The sequence below is a fragment of the Panthera leo genome, chromosome C1 (genome assembly GCF_018350215.1).
Source record: "Panthera leo isolate Ple1 chromosome C1, P.leo_Ple1_pat1.1, whole genome shotgun sequence".
NCBI lineage: Eukaryota > Metazoa > Chordata > Mammalia > Carnivora > Felidae > Panthera > Panthera leo.
The window spans coordinates 150,415,089-150,429,958 of record NC_056686.1 but is presented as its reverse complement, the minus strand read 5'-3'; the positions used below and the strand labels follow the sequence as shown (position 1 = coordinate 150,429,958).

Here is a 14,870-nt window from a genome sequence, read left to right as displayed (position 1 = left end):
GTATTAAGCCACTATGTTTGTGTCATTTGTTATCCACCAATAGAAAACTGGTACAGTGACCATTTTTAAACAGAGGCCTGATCACATTCTCCTCTGTTCAGACCAGTTGGATGAGTCTCCATCTTTCAGAGTAAACACTGGAAATCTGGATGGCCAGAGAGCCTATGTGATCTGAGACTCACTGCCTCTGTGAGTTCCTCCCCTGTTCCCTCCTCATCATTTAAGTACCTGTCCTCAGAGGTTCTGTATTTGCAGATCTTTTTGCCAGGATTCTTCTTTCCTGGGACTGTCTGTTGCTTATCCCCTCACTTCGTTTAGGTCTCTGCTAAAATGCCACTTTATCCCTGGGGCCTACCCTCACCAAATTACTGAACACAGTCCTCTCCCCAAACCTGACCCTCCATTTCCCCTTCCCTGCTTTATTTTCAATGTGGCACCTATCACCACCTCACATATGGCATATGGCATTATGTACTTACTATTTGTTCCTATGTCCCCCCATTTGAATGTAAGCTTCCTGGGAGTAAGAGTTTTTCATGTTTTGTTCACTCTTATGTCTCTAGTGCCCATGACATCAAGGAACAGCATGTTTGTATTAGTTTCTGAGGGCTGCCGTAACAAATTAGCACAAGGTACATGACTTAAAACAACAGAAACTTATCATCTTATGGTTATGAAGTCTAGATGTCTGAAAGCAAGGTGTCAGTAGGGCGATGCTCACTCTGAAGGCTCATGGGAAGAAGTCTCCTTTGTCTTTCTCCTGCTTCCAGTGGTTATTGGCAGCCATTGGTGTTCCCTGGCTTGTAGCTAGATCACTCTGATTTCTGCTTGCATCTTCACATGGCCTTCTTCCATCCGTCTCCACATGGTCCTCTCTGTCTTCCAGGTCAGCAATAATATGTCTTCACATGGCCTTCTTATAAGGACACCAGTCATTGGATTTAGGGCCTGCCCTCATCTAGTACGACCTCGTTTCAACTAACTGCATCTGCAAAGACCCTATTTCCAAATAGTTACATTCTGAGGTTCCAGGTGGACATGATTTTAGGGGGAACATGTTTCAGCTCAGTACAGCCTGGCAAATATTTGGCGAATTGAAGGAATCATCTTGAAGCTCATGCAAAAAACATATTTTTTGATTAACATTTTAATGTTGCTCTAATTCTGATTAAAATACTTACATTCATAAATATGGAGTCAAGCCATCCATTTGTAGAGTACAGTGCTAGCAGCTGTTTGATGAAGATAAAATAATCCTTCCAGCTTACTTATAGTCTAGTTAAGACAAGACTGTTCAGATTACATATTTAAATAATGGTATAAAATTACTTGATTAGCTGGAAAAACATCGGGTGCAGAAAATAAGCACCAAGGAAGACGAGGAGGGAGAAATGAGTGCCATGTAAGTAGTAAGGGATAGATCCAGAGGCATGAGGAGGGACAGTGAGAAAATGAAGGCCACCCGTGTGGATTGTTTACTTGAGACGTTTGCTAATAAATACAGGGAGGGAAATAAAGAGATAGCTGCAAGGTCAGGTAAATATTTTTTATGATGGCTACATCCTGTGCATGCTTAAGGACAGGGCAGAAGTAAGCACTGAAAAGACCGTGGAGATGCTGAGGGAGAAGAGATGAAAACAAAGTCCCTTGGGATAAAGAAGGCAAGGACTGGAGACAGGGCGGGCTGGCTTCTTCCTCCAAGTGCTGAGGAAAAGGTCGGTGGAGGGGTGGTAGGAGGGGCATAGCACAGAAGTGGGAAGCATCGTGGGGAAGAGGCCCCTTAGAGTAGCTTTTGCTATAAAGGAAGAATTGTTGGATCTTTTCATTGGATAAATCCATATTATTTTGAAAATGGGTACTGCAGGACCTGATTTATTTAGGGTTGTGTTATGTTCTAAATCTAGGGAACATGAAAAGAAAGGAAGAAAAGAAACTTGTTAAGTTCCTAGTTTTCTGATTCCTTTTTTATGAGTTCAGGGAAAAGATAATGAGTTTCTGGATGCACCAGGCAAGAATGAATGACGGTGGTATGACCTCCTTTCCAGGAAGTCACAAAGTTTCCACTTTTAGTAACAGTCCGTAGAGAAAATTCTGGGGTTTTCAGAAAGAATTGGCACCCCTTTGACTTTGGAGCACTAGGACAAATTATGTTCTAATGCAACCTACCAACTCCTCAAGTCCAAATGATATTACCAACCTATCTATCTGGATTCAATGCAAACGTTGAATTTGAACACTTCCATAAAGTCTAATGTATCCATCTATACCAATTCACAAAAACTGCCAGCATAGAATCTACCATATGCAACCACCCTCCCAAATATTTAAGGTGTTTAGAAGGGTGGTAATAACCATAGGCTTCAGAGCCATATTGCCTGGTTCAAATGTAGCTTCGGCACTTAGTAGCCCTGGGACTTGAATCCACTTACTATCTACGCCTGTCTTCACCTCAGTTTCCTTACCTGTAAAACTGCGATGAGAATAAGTTATTAAATGTACGATGCCTAGAATAGCCCAGCACACTGGAGGAACTCTGTAAACATTTGTAGTTGTTATTCTTTATGTATTTTTAACTCGTATGTTCTTTTAACAGTCCCAGAGGCAGGTGCTATAATACTAACACTTGTCTCACAGAATGCTGGGAAGGGGAATGTTTGTGGCAGTTTTGTTTTCTGGTGATCATTTTTCCTTATATCCTGGCAGACAAACACTTATCACAGAGTGGCCTTGTTGATTATACCCATAAATCTTTCTGGAAAATTCTTCAGCAATTCAGTATTAGAGCTTTCAGCTTCACCAAATGCTGATGTTCTCCAACACCTTCTGTTGATATCTGACTGCAACTACTTTTGAGTATTTATCAAGAGAAACCAGCTCTTTGCTAAAATAGCTGCGTGTTTCATGGGCCTGTGAGCCATTTATCCATATAATTTATACATTTCCACCTTTCAGTTGTTTCTTGTCACCTGGAATTACACTGGTTTAATGTCAGTCAACATCGTGGGTGTAAAAGCCTTTATTTATAAATATGAATTTTGGCTATTGTGCCAGTGTTTATTCCCAGAAGGGTCCTAACAAGAGAAGAGGAAGTGACTATGAAAATGAATGAATGAATGAATGAATGAATGAATCACTTTTCATTTCAAAAAGGAATAAAGCAGCCCTGATGCCCTGTTTAGTGCAGGTTTTCTGTGTGGGCTTCCTGAGGTGAAGGCAGAGTGAGTAAATCCAGTGCAGACTGGGTTTAGATCAGGAAGTCCTCTGGCCTTGCACTTATTTGCCAGTGGCTGTAAATACCTTCATCTTGACCCGAATTTTGAGGCATGAATATTCTGCCTACTGTCACTTTTCTGCATATATATTGGAGTCTTATGCTGATATTCTTATTGTTTCAAGGCAATTAGAGTTTCAATTCAATATCTGTCTTTCAAAACTGATCTTGGGAGCAGTTTTGTTTCTGTTTGTTTGTTGTTTTTTTTTTTTTTTTTGGTTGCTTACAGTTTTGAGGAATGTATACACAGTGTGGTCAAAGGAAAGCTAAGTCTGGCCACCTGTTTTTATAAATAAAGTTTTATTGGAGCACAGCCACATCCATTTGTTTACGTGTTGTCTGTGGCTGCTTTCAGGCTACAGGCAGACTCAAGTAGTTGCAACAAAGAGGCCTGACCCACAAAGCCTGAAATATTTACCATCTGGCCCCTTAAGAAGTTGCCAACCCCAGGCCTAGATATTGGATTCTTAGAGACTATCAAGACCTTATTTTAAAGGTAAAATGTGTTAGTCCTTATATTGTAAAAATCCAATGGCATGAAAAACACAGAAATTGCACTCAGTGTTTCAGCAGCGAGATTTAATATGAAAATTGGTTGTACAGATTAAAGAGCAAAAGAGAAATTCTGAAGTAACCCAGAGACAGTAGCTGCAAGAATGTGCCATCTTTAGGGGTTGGAAACAAAGAGGAAGAAGAAGGACACAGAAGAAGGCTCTAATGGGTGTAAGGCACCCAGCTACTTCTGGCACCGTGGGGAGCCACAATGAGGCAGGACTGGGCATTCCAAAGGTGCTAGAGGCTGGACCAGGTGCTACTTCTGGGCGCATACCGACAGGATCAACAAGAAAAAGGAAGTCCTTCCTCTTCTCCTACTGGCCAACCTACTAACTAGACCCATCTGGCCAAGTGCACTGCACTTTGTGCTCCCACTGTCACTTCGAGTTCACTGTGCTGGTATTTGAAACCGTGTTACTATGTTTGTATTGTCCGCTTGTACTGTGTTTGTATTCATTCAACAAATACTTAGGGACAGTCTATTATATGCCAGGCACTGTTCTAGGCTTGTGGTGATGTGATAGTAAACAAAACCAAACACAACAAAATCAGTGCCCCTATGGAGTTAACATTCAGTCAAATAAGGCAGAGAGTAAACAAGATAAGTAAAACATATCATATGGGTAGATGGTGTCATTGTGAAGGAAAATAAATAAGCAAGAAGGCCCATAGAGAATGCCATGAAGGGGGTGGGAGGTCAGGTCTTAAATAAAGACCTGTGGGGGGTGAGGAAGGAAGTCTTGGGGATATTTGAGGGTAGGAACATTCCAGGCAGAGTGTACCGCAAATTCAAAGTCCTTGAGGAGGTAGTGGACTGAATCTGTCTAGGGAACAACCAGGAGGCCAGTGCAGATAGAGAGAAATGATATGGGAGGTGGGGGGGGGGGGAGGAGGGGAGGCTGGAGTCATGACAGACAGTCTCCTACTAAGTTGTTCCCTTTATCCCAAACTGTTGCTATTCTGGGAAATATGAATTGTGACATTTGGTTGGCCTTTCAGAGCGGACTTTTGAAAATACGGTGATTATATACCTAACAAAACTTTGGTCATCTGACACTCCGATCTTACAGTAAATGCGTGGAGGGTATACTCCCAGGTTCTACAGGCTCCAGCTCAGTGGCCATGCATTTATCAGATATCACTTGGTGTACCTGGGATGTTTCTCTTATGAAGTGTATCTGGCAATTGTGATGATAGTCTAATGCTTCTTGTGTTTAGTAATCAGAGAAACATCAGGCTTCAAAAATTCTCCAAGTCACCAAGTTGAGTGTTTTTCCTCCCTGCTATAAAGTGCTGACTCCCACTATGAATGCTAGGGATGGCATGAGACATGTTAAAGGGAGAAAGTGATGTTCACTAGCACTACGCAAATAATTAGATTGTGCTATCCTAGATGTTTTCTCAATGTGTCGCTCTTAGGCTGTCTTACTAGGATCATTTGGGATATGAACATAATGAAACTTATTACTGTAACTATTATTTTATTGCAGATAAAGTCCTAATCTCTGCACTACTGCAAGGTACTTGAGAGGAAAGACTCCTCTATTTGTGTTTGTGTCCTTGTTGCCTAGCACATGCTTGAAACAAAACAACACAATAAATAGTGTAGCATACTCTAAGAGACTCTTAAATAGAGAGAACAAACTGAGGGTTGATGGGGGGGAATGTGTGATGGGCATTGAGGAGGGCACTTGTTGGGATGAGCACTGGTGTTCTATGTAAGCGATGAATCACAGGAATCTACCCCCAAAATCAAGAGCACACTGTACACACTGTATGTTAGCTAACTTGACAATAAATTTTATATATAATTTATATAAACACACACACACACACACACACACACAATAGTGTAGCACATCTGGAGGGATCCCTAAATTCTAAATCCTAAGCTAAGCATTTTGCATACATTATCTCATTTAATCACGGCACCTCCCCATGAGCTATATAATGGTATATTCTTGTTTTCTAATAGATTAAAAAGTTGAGGTCTTGAAAGATTCAGTAATTTTCCCAACACCTCAGTGCAAGAATTGGACCTAGGCTGGCATCCAAGCTCTCTGATTTCAAAGCCACCAGGGATCCAACACTTTATTGGTATTTGTTGGATTTATTCAGATGGGTGGTAGCCTGCATATGCTACTGGATAATACAGGGTCTGGAGGGCCTTCCAGTCAATTTCTTCTTCTGCTTCTTGATTTTGCTTCCTCTGTCCCTATGTCAGGGCTGCTATTTTGCTGTGGCAAATTCTAAAGTAACACTCATTTTATTTCTTTAGCATCAATACAAAATGTTAACTGATTACCATATGGAACACAAGAACTCCATAACCAGATATCTTTTTCCTGTGTTTTAACAACTTAATGAGTTTATGATCCGTGAAGAGCACATTTCTTTTTAGTTGCATTGCATTAGCCACTTATTTACCAAAACAGTTTGTCTTTGTGAAGTAGAAATATTCACATCACAGTCTAATACAGACAGAAAGTTTATTATTCATAAATATAAAATACTCAAAATATTCTGTAATCATAAGGTAATGATTGGTCAAAGCAAGTCTATTCCATGGAACTAAACTACTTCCTCACATGGATCTTACCATTTTGGAAATACTTTCATTCTGAAATGATTTTGATCCTACTGCATGACTTCATTAAGATACCACACACTTTGATAAGAATTTACTAGTAGGTTGAATCACTTTACCGCTATTTTGTCATTTTTGACTGATAAGAGTGACATTTTCATTTGGTTCAGCCTAATAGTTGTTCTCACCAAGAAAGTAAAATCTAAACTTGCTAACCTTGATTTTGATTTTTAAATTAAACAAGACATGAATCTAAGAGCTTCTCTATAAGCTGATGGGTAACATATGATTAACCGCTTTGCTTGGCTAGCACGATGATTTGAACTGATAAGTCAAGTGAACGGCATGTCCCAGGCCCACCAGGAAAACCACACAAGCAGCCAAAGAGCTTCATCTGTTGCCACAGCAGTGCCCTGTGAGTGAGCAAGTAGACAAGGGAAAAGAAACATGAGCTTGTCCTGTAAGCATTTGACAGAATAGGTTGTAACTTGGCAACAAATTATGAACTTGCTAAAGGTCAAAACTTGGACTTGGCACTCATGCCTTACAGAACTCGCTTATCTAGATGTTTCAAAAGTATCTTCCAATGTGCACTGCTTATCAAATGGCAAGGCAAAAAACAAGGAACATTTGTTGCTCTATTTGCTCCAGTTTAGCAGTGCTGTTCTGGGACTGGGTAGCCAGGATATGGAAGGCAGCTCGCAGGGTCATGGTAAAGTGACTGAGTGAGCCTAACATAAACCAAGGGAAGCCTGGCCCTTCACATATGTCCTGGGCCATAGCAGAAGTATGGCATCAGTGTTGATATTTGGAACATCAGCAGATGGATTAAAATCATACTGGGCCCATTGTGAGCAAAAGGAGCCCAAACATGGTAGAGATGATGGGTTTGGGAAAGCTATGGCCTGATGGGAGAATGAGCTCAGCATGGTCTGAGACAGGAGAGAGGTGAGTGCTCAGTGAGTCATCCATCATGAATGTGAAGAATAACACCCTGGGGGGCAGGTGACATCACAGGGAATTTTGCTCAATTATTTTAATATTCCAGATTTAAGCGTGTTATCCTAAAAAGCCAGGACAAATACCATTCTGTGAGATAAGATAACATTGTATGTAGTCTGTTATAAGTACTCAGTCATATATATAGGACATATATATATATATATATATGTCCTATATATATGATATATATATGTCATATATATATCATATATCTGACATATATATATGTATATATATCTTAGGTTGTTCAGGCTGCATTAACAAAAATACCATAGACTGGGTGTCTTACACAACAAATACTTATTTCTCATAGTTTTGGAGGCTGGGAAGTCCAAGGCAATGGCAGATTAAGTCTCTGGTGTCTGGTGAGGGTCTGTTTCCTGTGTGGAAATGTGGGAGAAGGGGCAAGAGAGCGCTCTGGAGTCATTTTTATAAGGGCACTAATTTCATTCATGAGAGCTCTACCCCCATGACCTAATCACCTCTCAAAAGCCCCATCTCCTAATACCACCACATTGAGAGTTAGGATTTCGACATGTGCATTTTAGAAGACACAAACATTCAGTGTTCTCCACTGTAAACACTGTAAACGTGTGTGTGTGTGTGTGTGTGTGTGTGTGTGTAAATTGTTCTATAGCAATAGGTCTACCTAGATATCAGCGGGTAATATAGGACTGTGAATGTCTATAACTGTTTATACCTTGAGCTGTACTAACTTTGGAATGTCTTTTGTGTCCATTTTAAACTAATAGCTCTTGATAGGGTATATATCCTCAATGGTATTTTCAAATAGTACTTGCTTTATAGCTATTTGATGTGTCAGAGAATGATAAGTTGAATACAGACAATTCAGGGTATTTAGTGAATAAATCTATAGATTTGTGGTTTTGCGATCCAATATGAGTTTCAAATATTTTCTGTAACACAAGGCTTTACTTCCTGTTTGAAAGTTGGCATGTCCAAGCACTGGTTTTACCCATTTGCTATATCTCTGCTAATTTTCAGGGGTGAAATGCAAGACTGAATTGAAAAAAAACACATTTAAAAAAATCTTTAACGTATTTAGCAAACTAGGCTTAAAAATATCAATGAAGTAATAAAGTTTATTGAAACTGAAAGTTTTGTATGCAGAAACAAGGCAATGTTATCAGATAAGATCCAAATAAATAAAATCTTAAGAAGATCCAAATAAAGTCTTAAGAACTCTTTTAAAAGAGCATTTCGTGTAAGAGAATTGCCTTTCCACAGACTTTAAAAAAAAAAAATAACATGAGAAGATGCTACTGGCTTTTCAGTCCCCAAAAGAGTAAGAAGAGTTATAGGAAAGTTATGATGGTGGCTGCTTTTGTGACTGACTTATGTTTGCATGTATGTGGAAAGAACAGAGAATATGGAAAAACTCTGTCATCACTGGAGGCTCTGTAGTTGGGGAAGGAGCATTACACTGGATTTGTTAGGCTTGTAGAATGATATCCTACATGTGCCTACTATGGTATAGAACTGTGCTAGGTACTAAGGTTGATGAAAAACAAAAATCCAAAGCCATGTCTTCAACAAATACATGGCCTCGCTAAGTATACAACACTGGTAGGCATGGAAAAATTGTTATCAGCAGAAGTTATTAAATGAGTAGTGTTGGGGCAAAAGTCAGAGGAGACAGCACTGAAGTCTTGATGAGAGAGGAGGGCGTTGGCAGGTGGAGGACTGTGCCAGCCTGGGAAACAGTTGGAGATGTTGTAGGGAGGAGGCTCAGGAGAAGGGGCAAAGTCAGAAAAGCGAAAGAAGGTTTACTGGGTTCAGTAGGCAATCAGCATGACGAGGTTAGAGGCTTAATGCACGGAGTGAGTAGAAATGACCCTGGAGAGTCTCATGCCAGACCATGGAGGTCACGAGTGCCAGGCTAAGGAGTTGGAATCTTCCTGTGGGCATTGGGGAATCCGTGAAGGCTTTTGAAGAAAAAGTCACCAGGATGAAAGTGGATTTTGGGAAAACCATGCCAGAAGTGGTGCAGTGGAAGAATTGGACTGGGAGAAATTCAGGGCAGGATACCTGGAAGAAAGATTTCGCAGGAAGAATCAACAGGGTTAATAGGATGCAGGTGATGGTAAGAGAGAGAGACATCACAAATGATTTTCAGACTTTGAAGTGGGGTCTCCAGTAACAGAATCTAAAACCACACACACACACACACACACACACACACACACACACACACACACACACATTCCCTAGGGAAAATTATTTTCGAAGGAAGACAATTATCTTATACAAGGTAGGTCTGGGGTTAGCATGGGACAAGTCACTAAGAAGGCCCCACACAGCACTGGAAATGTGAGTTTAGGGTGTGGAAGACTAAGGTAGTGAGTACAGGTGTTGTTATGTATTTAAATGGGAAATATGCCTGAAGCCCAGGAAGTCCCATTCTCCAGAGTCCTCTGGAAAGAGAAATGTAGAAAGAGAAGAGCAAAAAGCTGAAGATTGAACATCAGGGCATTTCTGCCTTTGAGGTCAATGAAGAAAAATAGAGTCAAGGAGGAGATGGAAAAATAAAGGTTAGAGACTGAGAAGGAGAAGCGAGGAGGTATCACAGAATCCAAGAGAGGGTTTCATAAAAACCTCCCCCAAGTTCAAGGAAAGATGATAGAAACAAAGGTCACTGAATTGGGTGCTCAGCAGGTCTTAAAGGTCTGTGCAAAGCAAGGTTCACTTCCGTGTGAACCTTCAGGCCTCAAAGAAGGACAGTCTGGCCTTGTGCCCATCTACTGTGCAGCCACATGTAGCTACTGACCAGGAGTGTGCCTAGTCAGCCTGGGATATGCTGTAATCATAGACGACATGCCGGTTTCAAAGAAGTAGTATAAAAAAGAAGAATGTGAAAGATCTCATTAATAAAATTTAAATATTGATTGCATGTTGAAATGATAATATTTTGAATATTTGGGGTAAATAAAATATGCTGCTGAAATTATTTTCACCTTAAAATCTTTAAATATGGTTACTAGAAAATGTACTTAAGTTATATTTCCATTGGATTTTGCGGATCTAGACCTTATAGGGAAGCTCGCTAATATAGGCACTAACATAGCTCAGGGAGGTACACCAATCATATATGCTTTAACAGTTAAGTGCATTCACCCAGCCTGAAGTCTTTCAGAATGTGTTTTCCATTTTGTGAGTGTATTCCTGTATTTTGTGACCAGTGTATATTACAGTGATCCATTTGTTTATTTTATCCAAAAGTTAGGTTATTCCATCTTACTGAACATTTGGCTCTTTTTTTCAACCAACAGATGATGCTGCAGCTGACAGTCGCAGAACTTACACTCTAACTGATTATTTAAAAAATACTTTTAGGGTGAAATTCTACTCCTTGCGGTGGGTTTCAGGTAAGGACTTTTTTTGGGAGGGGACAGATTTTTATGCTTGTGCTCATTCTAGTTAGGTTGTGGGGCACTTTTGTGGCCCTGAGAAGATATCCTTGTTTGGTTAAACCACATAGGAGAGTTGTTTTGGGTTTTTTTTTCTCCTTAAGCGTGCAAAGAGAAAACCTTAGTATTTCTTTGATACATACTATAAAAAGTTAAAAGTGAATTGAAACCTTGACAGTAATGATGGGGAAATGGATGCATACTAGTGTAATATCCATCATTTAATGTTTCTCTGACTTACAAATGCTTGTTGAGTACTTGCGTGAATGTAAACATTAAGTTTTTACTGGATAATTTTTAGCTGATGAAGATATTTAATCATAACTTGAAATACTGATCTGACCATTTTCTTTCTTTAGATCACGATTATCTCTACAAACAAGATGATAATATCTTGCTATTCAATGCTGAATATGGAAACAGCTCCATTTTCTTGGAGAACAGTACATTTGTATGTTTAATCGCATAATTCATTCCTACTTTAAGGATAAATTCTGGGGATTTTTTTTTCATAACCTTTCAAATCATGAGTACTATCATTTCTCATCTGTTGAACTCTCTCTGCAGCATATGGCACAGTGGATCTTTCTCTTCTTCTTGGAATGCTCCCTGCCTTGGCTACTTTTTAGTCTCCCTTGACGATTCTTCCTCCTCTACCCATACTCCTCAGTGTAAGTGCCCCTCAGGGCTCTGTCTTCACTTGCTGGCCTCTGTCCCCACTTGGCATGCTCTCCTTCGGTGAACTTCATACACTTCCACAGCATCAGGGCTCTCCTTTTCGCCTTGACTCTTGAATGCACACCTTCAACACTAACCTCCTGCCAAGATCGAAATCTTTTATTTCTAGTAGCTTGCTTGCTCCTGTCCACCCATGGCCTCAAGGTATTTTAAATTCAGTATCCCAAGTTAAACTAGTTATTTCCCCTTGACTCTCCCAGCAAACTGAAAGCACCCTATTCCTCTTCCTGAGTTCCCCATCTTGATACGTAATGCTCTCCTCTGAGTCACTTAGGCTAGAAAATGAAATTCTACTCTTTAAATCCTCAGAATCCTCTTTGATTCCTGTGTGACCCCGCCCCCATATTTAGCTATTCAACAAACCCTATCATTTCTCCCTCTGCAATGTCAAGTACCCCTCAGATTTCTGTTTCCACTGTAGAGTCCTGGTTCAAGCCCTTTTTAATCTGTGTGAGTGAGTATTCTAGCTTGTGTCCCTATCTCCATTTTGTAGATGAGACCATTGCATTGCCCAAGTCTAGGGCTGATGCAACCCTACTCATCTCATGTCAGCTACTGTGTCAACCAGAGCATCTTTGTAAAGACAGATAAGATTCTATCACATCCATGTGCAAAAAGTCATTTATAGTTCCACTTTTTATATTTCAGTCCAAGCTATTTTTTGAATTTTACATCCTCCCACCTTATATATTTTCTGATGTACCCTATACTGTGTTCAGGTTATGCCTAATCTCTGGATAGTCTCTTAATACGCATGCTCTTTCACACATCTGGTTTTTTGCTTATGCTCTTCCCCCTACTGGGAAATTTCTCTCTCTTTTCTGATCCCTACCCTCATGGTGGTCTTTCATTGGTTGGAATTAATCCTTCCCTCTCTGGTTCTCTAACCGTGATCACCATACACCTTGTACAATGGTCATTTGTGTCGGGGGATGTGCCATTTCTGGGAGCTCCCAAGGCATGAGCCACATGTCTAGAACCATACCTTGTACATAGTAATTACTCAATAATGACTGTTAAATGAAGCTGTTCAATTGTTCTTTTTTCTATCTGCTTGACAGGATGAATTTGAACATTCCATAAACGATTATTTGGTATCTCCTGATGGACAGTTTATTCTCTTAGAGTACAACTATGTGAAGGTAAAAGAAATGCTGTCTTACTATGACATTTAAATAACTCTATGAACCCTATGAGTATGTTACTTTATAACTGATTTCAAGTTCACGAATATTTAAGATTGACACCTAAGTAATATAATAGGCACTAAAATCTCATTAATCCAGCATCAAAAGGAGCAATAGCCATTCTCATTCATAAAGGGTAAGTCCAACAACTGTTTTCAAAGCAGTCTATTTTTTGGTGTTTTCAAATACTAAAAAGTACAAGTAATACATTATAGATATAAAATACAAGTTAAAATAGAACTTATAATTTAAATTGTTTGACTTGCACATCCAGTAACAGAACCCCTTATTTCCTTTGTCTCAGCTTTATATATAGTAAACTCTCAGTAAGTATTTGCTTTAGAAGGAGTCATACTTCCTCTCCTCCAGAAGAGACTCTGCATGGTGGTTCAGATCACCTCCCAGCTTCCAGGTCCTACCATATACAAACCATTCTAAAGGGGGAGCCTCAGCTCAAAATCAGAGTCTCACACACTCAGGAAAGCTTAATCACATATTCTCTTCATGTTTAGAATGGCTACAAATTGCCAGTAACTTTAACTGCAGCTTTTTATTTACTTTTATTTTTTCTAATGCTTATTTATTTTGAGAGAGTGAGATGGTGAGTGGGGGAGGGGCAGGAAGCAAGAGAGAGAGAGAGAGAGAGAGAGAGAGAGAGAGAGAGAGAGAATCCTAAACAGGCTCAGCACTGTCAGCACAAAGCCCAATGCGGGGCTCAAATCCATGGACCATGAGATCATGACCTGATCCCAAATCAAGAGTCAGATGCTTAACTGACTGAGCCACCCAGGCGCCCCTTAACTGCAGCTTTTTAATTATTCCTGGATTTGACAACAGTTGTCAAGTATAGGAAGTCTTAAGACTTGTAGGAAAGATTAAAAACCTGTAGGGATATTCTGCATTGAAAGCAAAATACAAAGCTGGGGATCCCCACCTCTGCCTTTTTATTCTAGAATAAATAATAAATACTGATCAGCCTTATCTCACGCCCCAACGCTTCTTCTATACTCAGGCCAAGTAAACCCCATCTCCTACTCCATTTCCCATTTCAACGTGGTGACTCTCAATCATAATATTTACCCTGGATTCACTGTGTCCAGCTCCATTTCCTGGACATGAAGACTCTCTGACTCTGTTCTGCTAAACCCATAAAGTAGGAGCCAATCAGAATCTTAGGCCAACTTTAACACATCTGTTCCCAATAATGGATTGTTCATTTAATTCAGTGGTTTTTATTGCTCTCTATAGATTAAAATCACTTGAGGAGCTTTTAAAAATTCCCAGTGGCCAGGTCCAATCCCCAGATTCATAAATTATAGTATCTGGAGTGAAGATGGCATCCATGTTTTTTTTTAATGGGCATATTATTTTAATGAGCAAAGGGCTGAGAACAACTGAATACAATTGCCCATGTTAAGGACAAACATAAAGGTTAAGGTAGAAACAGAAAGGTAAATACCAGCTCAATTTACTATTAGGCCAAGTTCAATAAGTGCTATATGATGTATACTAATGGATGTATTTCACTGGTAGACCTTAGTTGGGCAACCATCATTGGTAATTTGTATCTGCTGTGTCACTGTAGTTTATGTATGCATTTAACTGCTTTTGCTGTTTTTCTGGCATTTCATTCTGCTGCCATCCATGTTTTTCAGGCAGTATCTACAGGACTCCTTTTAAAAACTAAGTTAGATCATATCATGCCTATGTTTGAACCCTCATGATCAGTGATTTGCCATCCCTTGCAGAATGAAACACAAACTTTAACCACAGCATCCTCAGAAGCCTATGTGATTAGACCTCAGTCTGGCCTCGCTAACCCAACTCCTACTACCTTCTCTGGACTCACCATCTCGGCCAGTACTTCTCACCCCTGCCTGAACCTTACAATCACCTATGGAGGTTTTTAAAAATACAGATGCCTGCAGCCTACCCCACACCAACTAGTTCAGCATAGTGATGGGTGGGGCCCGGGCATGGGTAGATTTAAGGGCTCCCAGGTAATTCAGTGATCCAAAGAACTTTTAGGTACACCACTCTTCATTTTTCACAAGCATCATTCATTCTCCTCTAAGGGCCAAAGTATTTGCTATTGCTTCATT

The 14,870-nt window shown here is 40.0% G+C and overlaps 1 protein-coding gene across 1 annotated transcript in view; it reads left to right on the top strand.

Annotated features, from left to right (window-relative positions):
• DPP4 (dipeptidyl peptidase 4) overlaps window positions 1-14,870 on the top strand; it is a 78,286-nt gene that overhangs the window by 11,318 nt on the left and 52,098 nt on the right. The window contains exons 3-5 of the mRNA XM_042948962.1: window positions 10,706-10,801; window positions 11,203-11,294; window positions 12,643-12,723. Coding sequence (XP_042804896.1) covers window positions 10,706-10,801; window positions 11,203-11,294; window positions 12,643-12,723 — 269 coding nt within the window. The remainder of the gene's footprint in view (window positions 1-10,705; window positions 10,802-11,202; window positions 11,295-12,642; window positions 12,724-14,870) is intronic.